The sequence below is a fragment of the Hetaerina americana genome, unplaced genomic scaffold (genome assembly GCF_022747635.1).
Source record: "Hetaerina americana unplaced genomic scaffold, ioHetAmer1.1.p SCAF_72, whole genome shotgun sequence".
Lineage (NCBI taxonomy): Eukaryota > Metazoa > Arthropoda > Insecta > Odonata > Calopterygidae > Hetaerina > Hetaerina americana.
Window position 1 is genome coordinate 354,227 of NW_027287339.1, and position 8,877 is coordinate 363,103.

At 34.2% G+C, this 8,877-nt stretch overlaps 1 protein-coding gene across 25 annotated transcripts in view; it reads left to right on the forward strand.

Annotated features, from left to right (window-relative positions):
• slo (calcium-activated potassium channel slo) overlaps positions 1 to 7,712 on the forward strand; it is a 305,693-nt gene extending 297,981 nt beyond the window's left edge. For all 25 annotated transcript variants that reach the window (XM_071595986.1, XM_071595985.1, XM_071595984.1 and 22 more), the window contains one exon: positions 3,609 to 7,712. In XM_071595986.1, the coding sequence (XP_071452087.1) occupies positions 3,609 to 3,689 (81 nt within the window). In that variant the 3' untranslated portion in view covers positions 3,690 to 7,712. The remainder of the gene's footprint in view (positions 1 to 3,608) is intronic.
• The last annotated feature ends 1,165 nt before the right edge of the window (positions 7,713 to 8,877 follow it).

Here is an 8,877-nt window from a genome sequence, read left to right on the forward strand (position 1 = left end):
AGTAAATATGGACACATTTTTTGCCAAATCTCTAATCTTCATCATTCTTGCAATAACTTCTGACAGACATAACATTAAATAAATATTTCAAATTTTGAACCTGTTCATTTTAGCTACTTGGCATGTTTCTGGGAGTGCACCATTTTGACAATGCCATAAGTTTATAACTTTTAGAGACTCAAATCGTGGAAGCAGTATGAAAACTATTGTTTCTTAAAAGGCTTCAAGACAAGAACACATTTATATTAACATTTATTTCCCAGGTGATCAGAATAGTACAGGTGTATGGTGTCGTAAATGAACACAATAAATTGTTAAGAGAAGGCAGATGCTTTAGAGTAAAAAATAGTACCTGATAGTTTTGCACTGTAACTGGGATGTATATCCCCCAAGATCCCTCATGCCCAATTTTTTGACTGAAAATAAGCATACTTATTTTTCATATAACCTTAGAAATATGCAAATGATTTTTATTAAATTAACTGTCTTTGCAATGTAATAACAGTATGCATAGTCAGCTGTTGTCTTGACTGCTTGGTAAAAGTAATCTTTGGTCAAGAGTCCACTGACTTTAATTAAGAATGGATAGCAGCAATTTTCTGCTAGATAAGTTCTATATTATGCTTGGATTCCACCACATATTGCCTGAAACTACTCAATTTTTCCACTGACTTTGTTTAAATTTGATCATTTTAGAGTTAATTTTATGGAATTTTCTGTATAATATAACAGACCTCTGACATTGCATACAAGAGATGGGAAATAATCATATGTTCTAAATAAATGTGTGCTAATAGGGAGATGGGATGTTTTTTGCTCCATTATTTGGGGTAGTGCATGAATTTAATTATACCACCAGCATCTCTTATATATTGATCCCAAACAAAATGCACTGATACCATTTGCACAATCCCATTTAATTTAATAATGCATATTTAAACCACCTTTATCAGTTGCCTTCAGTTATAGCTGTAGACAATCATAATGAAGTGGAGAGAGACAAGAAATTGGATGAGGGTAAGGTGAGGATTAAAAAGGGAAATGGTAACTCACGGGGCTTGACCTCTCACTGGAGAATCCCTTTACAATGGGTACCTGTAGGACCAGCTAGATGTTGGTGGCACTGTCTGAGCAGCACAAGGTAAAGTTGATACCCAGGGTAGGGAGGGTAGTGTTAAATGGGAATTAAGGGTGGATTGTGAGAGATAAAAGGTATTTAAGAAAGTATAATGGGAAAAGGATGATAAAGGGATGGATGAAGGGATAAAGTCAGATGATAATTAACACGATATGTGATAAGTATATAATTAAATGCTAAAATAAAACAAAAATTTGCTTTTCTCCTTGTCAAAACTTGTCTATACTAGATGGCCAGCACCCAAGAATACCAAGAAATCTGCTAATAGGGAATTTTTCGTAACAGGAAAATCAGGGTAGTTCATGGAGTGAGAACTTTTTCAAAGGCTATTTCAAATGATACAAAAATAATTTTAAAATATTCTTTTTAATCTGCGGCCACAAAACCTTAAAAAATAATTATTTTTTTAGAAAATGGCCTCTTGTGGCTTCATGCATGCCAATGCAGAGCACCCATGAAACTCTTGGTGCTTTTTAATCATTTGAAAACTTTTTATGGAGCATATGGTGGTCACTGTTGTTTTAGCCACCACAGTAGGCATAGTGATAATTCTATTTGGAACAATTAATGCAATTAATCAGGTTATTCAATGAACTTAAATGGTAGTGGGAAAGCAGTACTTTGTAAGTGTCTTTTTATCTTTATTACAATTTTGGTATTACATATTTTGGTAAACACTGTTTGTATACCATTATTTTTATCTTAGTTTGAACATTTAGTCGATGTAGATTATCTATGTAAGCTGTTTATATTCTCTTAAAGGTTCATACACCAGGTTAGTTTCTCTTTATTCCCAAACCTTCCAAGTTGCATCCAAGCAAGGCATATCAATGGCAGGTGATGCAAAAAAAGGACCACCTAAAATTCAATGATATCATACAGCTGAAAAACAGTTTTTTGCTACTATTGCATTGCAGGATGCAAAGGGTTATGGGTAAACCTATTCAGTTCATTTCATCTGTGTGTTAATATATGATCTTCAGCGTGCAAGTGTAATGGTTACTAATATGTTCTTCAAAATGATTGCAAGAGGTAAAAATACTATTTTGTATATTTTACCAGTTGTCATTCCTTACACACCCATAAAGGATGCTTAAGGATGACAAAATTCTAATTGTCAATACATTCTCATTGATGTATTTTAGCAAGCACAAGTACCCACACTGATTATAAAAAGCACAGTTGGTATCATTTAAAATTTTTAATTTTTGTTCTCATTTTTTCATGCTTGCCACTAGATACATGTATGCACAGGGTTTTTAATATTCACTATCCGGCCAATTTTAATTTTTCTCCACAGCCAAAATATGTGTAAATTATTTGAATGTCATTAATTCCAAAGTCCATTGTCGAGTACGAGTTGAATAAATTATTCCAATTTGAAAATTAATGTAGGTAGTGAGTAAGTCATTTGTGAATCCAGACAGCATTTGCTCTGGCACTCTTCCTGGAGAGTGTTTGGCAGGGAAGGTAAATGGAGGGGAAAATATGATATTAAACAACACACTCCCTCTATGGAACAAACTCAGTCATGCTCAACTTGAGCCCATATGTATGAGGTCAACATGAAGTGATGGAAGAAGGTCCAACAGATATTTTAGATATCATTTGATGTACTTGGCAATTTAAATATGTATGTGTTAGGTACAAGCTAAGGGAAATAGGTTAGGAAACAAATATGGATGAACATAAAGGATAAGAGATTTACAAGATATGACAACATGGAATCCAGGCTCTGAATATCACATTAAAGATAAATATGGCTATTATGAGGTAAATCAGCACCACAAAAGACCAAATAACTTGGAAACCTATAGGATTTGGGTGAAAATTCTGTCTCAAGTATGGATGCTGTTTATGTGCTAAAATTGGACCCTAAGATTCACTGGTATATTATAATTGGGGTTTTTATGTAGAAGAACTTTAAAAAATTTATTCAATTGCTATTTAAATGAACACCTGCATGTATAGAATGCATTCATACATGTATATATTTGAGTGCATAAGACTATTTGCTGAAAAAATTAATATTTTCCCCCAGTAAAATAAATTATTATTATTGATATTCTACCAGTTATGGTAAGTTTGGATGGACACAACCTAAAGAATTGTACAAAAATACATTTACTTGCGTCTACTGACAAAAGGCAACCTGAAATCAGGCTCTACAATATCCTGAAATCAGCCTCTCTTCAATTCAGCATGCCTCTTTCCCCCCTTCATTCTATCCAACCTGCTTATCCTATTCCTCCTCCTTCCTTGTTTGCCCCACGCTCTTCCCTCTATCCCAGTCTTCAACATCCCATCACCAATCAAAACTCCCGAAATCCATCTTTCCTGCCTCCTTTTGGCTTCTCCCCCACAGAGTTACATATTTTTTCACACTTGAAGTTAATACTGGACGTTCAGAGGGATCACTTACTGCTCAGAAAGTTTCATGCATGAAAATGGCATTTAATTTTATTTTCAGGTATTTGTCCTGATGCAGTTTGACCCTGGACTTGAGTACAAACCAAATCGAGGAACCAGGGGCAAGGACGATAACTCCTGACTCCTGCTCTGTAGCGCCCTCACTGATGGCCCTTACTCCTACATATAAGCGGACAAATCAACAGCTGTATGAAAATGTGGATGAATACATGAGAATAAGTGATGCAATGAGTGAATGGAGTGTGATGGTTATGAGGAATGCCATCATCTACACAGCTACAATGGAAGATGAGCTAATTCTCCTCTGGTTGTTGAACCTTCCTCCCCCGAGGGGGGTGAAAGTGTCTCCCCTCAAGTTCCCAGTGACCCGCAACTTTTCAATGAAAAGGATGTGTGGCACAAAGTGGGTGAAGTCAGAGAAGCAAAATTGCAGCGTCATCTATTATTTTGTTGTTAAAGATGATGACTGCAATGGTGAGCTTCAAATGTGATTTTGCATTTTTTTGTGGGTTGGGACAATCTGGCTCAACAAGGCTCATTTTGGCAGCTCAATTTTTATTAATGGGGAAGCCTTTTTTTTTCTAAATTACTGTCCAATTCCCTCTGTTATTTTCTGTTACATTGCAATTCTCTTTTATTTCATATTTCCATAGATATTTGTAGCATGACAATCTGACCTAAAAGCTATCATTCTATGTGGCTGCATCTTTAGTTAACCACAAATACATATCCTGCTAGCACAATAGAAATCACATATATGGAATATGAAGTCTGTAGTGCCTTAAATATTGAATAATTTGCTGCTTTTTTATTATAACCAAACACTCCAACCTATCTGTTAAGAAGTTTAGTTGAACAGTTTCCACTAGTGCTTTTCAGCTAGAGAAAAACTGCCTTTTGTACAGCAAGTAGCTCAATATTTATTTCGAATGCAAAAGATCATGGCTATCAAGCTTTAAGTTGAAATTCTCTTTGCAGGGGAAGCCAGTCTGTTGTTAGTTATTTCTACATTTCTAGACAAATTTGTTATTGGCTTAAATATTGGTTTATATCATTATAATTTTATATTTTGTTCTTATAAGTTTCCAAATCATTAACTATTTTTATCAATAAAACAGAACAAGTACCTACCAAGTAATGTCTGTTCATAATCAACTGAATACTATATTATTACATTTATTTAAGTATGGGGTAAGGGGAAAAAGGAAATTCTGTTTTTCTATAACTGTGATATATGTACTATGTTAGAATTGCCCATTCCTGATATTATTTAATAGTGCTTTTACACATCCTCTAGGATGTTGATTGTCTTTGTTCTTTACGTTTTCATCTCAAAATGGATAAAATTAAAACTTGATTAAATTTGGATAAGTTGATTATTTTATTGTCTCCCAAAAATTTTTTTAAGTCATCCAAATCTATATCTGGGAATATTAACCTTCATCTTGAACATGTTTGGAGCACAGCTTGAACTTTCAGTGTTTCCTGTTTGTTTTTCTGTTATGGTCTTTTCCCCTCTGCACTGCATCAGTCATGTATTCAATAAATGACGCAGCATTTTCAAGGGTGTCTTGTGAATTAAATGATGGTTAATCTGAAGCACTGTGATCAGTGTGTCTTGGACTGAACCACTTTTCTATATCAAAGATTTCCCCCTTTTATGTTGTGCTACTGCATATTTTATCATTCACAAACATACTGTTTAGTCTAATTTTGCTTTCAATGGCTTCTTGGCTTCATAAGCTTGACTAGTTTACCATTTGCACTGGATAGGTGTCAATATCATAAAGTCCACTTTTAGGTTTCCAGCATAAATTGAAGGATCAATTTTGAGAAGGACATTAAAAAAGGTGTATATTGCCCAATTTTGGGCGAACATATTTTATTTTCTCCGTTTAAAATTGGAAAGTAATTCTGTGTATTTTATGTGATATTTTTTTTTTTTGCTGCTCTGCAGGGACAACTATTGCTTTGTTAATGGGTTCATTCAGTATTATGGCCTCTTGCATTAATATAGTTTTTGATGTTAATTTGCTTTCAAATGCACTGCATAACTCCACAGTTTCATGTTGAGCTTCAGAGTCTGTTCCCAGCTCTGCAAAGTAGGGAAAATTGTGAAATTATCTGATACATACTAAAACTGAGGTACAAAGAGGGGGAGGAGCGTTTATGATATGTCTGAGCTGGTGAATGTATGTGGAAAACAAGTGAATAAAATGTAGGAGTAACTAAATGACAATGGCCACCGTAGGTTCCATAAGAACCGATTACGGTAAAGTGGAGGTAGCTACATGACTCAAAAGTACATATAGCTATATAAAAGACTTTGGCAGTGGTTGAAGATGCCAAGATTTAAGATAAAGTTAATTAGGCCCTGCTGCAAATTTTTGTCACCTTTTTGTGTGAGGGTAATTGGCTGTGCAGGGGCTGATGGCAATGCAAGAAATAATTGCTTATGAGGTCAAGCAATTACTTAAATTTACTATCATAGGGGAGTGAGGCCTGACTCCTGCTGATGTTACACTCAGGCAACATTCCTTTGTGTTATTTGTAGAGTATTTGATGAAAATGTCACCCCCACCTGTTTTATAATGGTTTGCTCCTTTGATTTGTGTTCCAAGGCCTGCTCATTAAAATTTACATGTTGTTGGTGGTATCAATTGAGAAAAAATCGATGAGAATGAGTTAACATGTCAAGTATGTGTAAATGCTGCCTGCTATTTCTGAAAATATGTGTGATTGAATGATGGTTATTACATTTTGAATGTGTGTTTGTTATATGAAAGCATGTCTACCATCATTGGTTTGTTTCTTGTTTTTTGCAGTTGAGCTCTATTATGTACAGATATTTAACAAGAATATGTGGTCTATATTTTAGCTTACTGTAATAATCATGGGCATTTGAAACTATTGCACAGTAACTATGACATTATTTTGTTATTAAGAAAAACGTGTGATTATACAAGCAACTAAATTTCCGATGAAATTTGATCTTGTTTCAAGCTAGAGTCTGATAATTAAATGAACCAATGATTGCATGTGATTGAGTGCATGGGATGTTGTAATTGATTGATGAACCAGTAATAAAGGGAAAGGTTTGAGTAATCTATGCTGGGTGACAGGCACAGAAAACTATGAAATTCTATCCATAAAGGAAAGAATTTAGATTCAGTTACGTTTGTTAAAAGATTTATATAAAACCTTTTGATCAGGAAGGTAAAACTAATATAAAATAGTTTTAAAACACTTTCAGCTGTCATCAATATTTTAAGTAGTAGCTCGGTTTCACCTTGAAAGTGCAGTAGGATGCATTATATTGCATTTTAAAATTAAAATGCAGTGTGGTTGGAAACCTCTGTAAAGAAACTGCCTGATTATTCAAACCTAAACAAACATTTTTAAGTGAAATATTTGAAGCTGCCTCATTGCCTTTTCAGATTGGCCCTCTATAATTACTCTCATAAACGTAATCAGAAATTGCATTGTTAGGTGACACTAGAGCTACAATAAAAAGGTAAGAGAGAGGTGCATTGGAATGTGCTTTCATGTATAATTCCAAAAAAAACTATTTGTTGTATTGAATTAACTGTGATATAAGTTAATTGTTTTGGAATAACTGTTATTAATAGACATCTAAAGTCATATGATGACAAATTATGACTAAGTGAGTGTATAAAAGCTATGTATTTTCTTTAGGGAGACAAGAAATCAAAGCCATGAATAGCTTTTCTTTAAATGTGGCCTGTGGGATGTGTGTTAGGATTGAATCAAGCAATGGTGTGCTGCTCTCTTTATGAATTGTACCTGATTGATTCTGTTTGACATTGTTATTTATTTCAATACATGAAAAGTTATTTCCAGCAGTGGTATTTAAATTCTAAAGATAGGGGTTCAATGCCAACTAAAATACTCCAATTGATGCTGGAAAATGTTCCTGGAGTATTCAGATTGGTGTTCATATTATATTCCATTATTGATAAGCTTTCCTTACAGCTCTCACCATCAGTGTATGGTTGGAAATTCTTGTGGATACATTTTCATAAGATCTTTACAAAACTAATCCTTCAAGGGAGTGTGTGGCCTACAGTGAAATACAGAAGAGGATGAAAATAAAAAGAAGGAAATCCAAAGTTTTAATGGTTAATTGATATGTTTATTACTTATGGTATTATGAGGTTTTTACTTTTAAAATGTGATTTTTATGATGGGAATAAGCTAAATGCAAGACAGACTAAAGTGGAGCTGAGATGTTAAGGAGACTTTTGAGAATTTTGTATAATCATGTTATAACCTAGCATCTGCAGTTTATGCACATGTTTTTAAAGTGCTACTTTTCCAGTTATAAATTACCTTGAGTGTTTTTGTCAAAACTTGCAACACCCTCACAGAGGCTGTAGGACTCGAGGAGCACAAAACTATTCTTTATGCTTTCCATTTGATATCTACCAAAGTGCAAACACAATTTGTTATAGCATATTAGCACTTGCAGGTTTAAAAACAACTGTTGTCTGAAAAATATGAATTGTTATTTGGGACCTTTTTATGGGTTTGACTAAATTTTTGGACACTTAATGTGCTCAGGGAATACTGAAATTAGATTCATTGTCAAAAGTTGAGATATTCAGTATTACCTATTATAAGTGAACTTAAATTTCCCTTGTACTGTAAATTAACCTGTAAGGATACATAACTGTGGTGGCTGATTTGCAGCTGAAGACACTGATTTACATAAAGTGGCCTAATCACAGCTGCAGCAAAAGTTGAGCCTAATCCTATGCTGTGTGGAAATGGAAGGGGAAGGCTATTCTTTTAGATCTGATTGGCATTAGAAGTACATTTGGACTTATCAGAAGTCTGCTAATATTAAGATAATTTGTGAGCACTTACATTTTCTACTCATTCCTGCACTTGTAAGCAAATCTGGCAATTACATTAAATTGTTTGTGAGATAAATCCAGTGTTCAAAGTGTTTTGGCTTAAGAATTCAGTTGGTAAATGTAAATTTACCACATCATAGTTAAAAAATCAATAACAATGGAGGAGGAAATATCTATTTGTATTACCTTTTTAACTTGATAAAATGCCCATGAGATCTAATTCTAGAAGCTTTGGAATAGCCTCAGAACAAGCCTCAATGTGGATTGTACCTTTTGGCAATATGCTGAGATGTTTATCGAATAGACTCACAAGGATCAGTTGTAGGAAGAAGAAAAATAAAGTGAATCATGTTGGTGAGACTAAAACACTGGGTGGTGAAAACTGCCTAATTTGTTTTGAACTTACTAGGCCAATGCCAACATCTAGAAGGC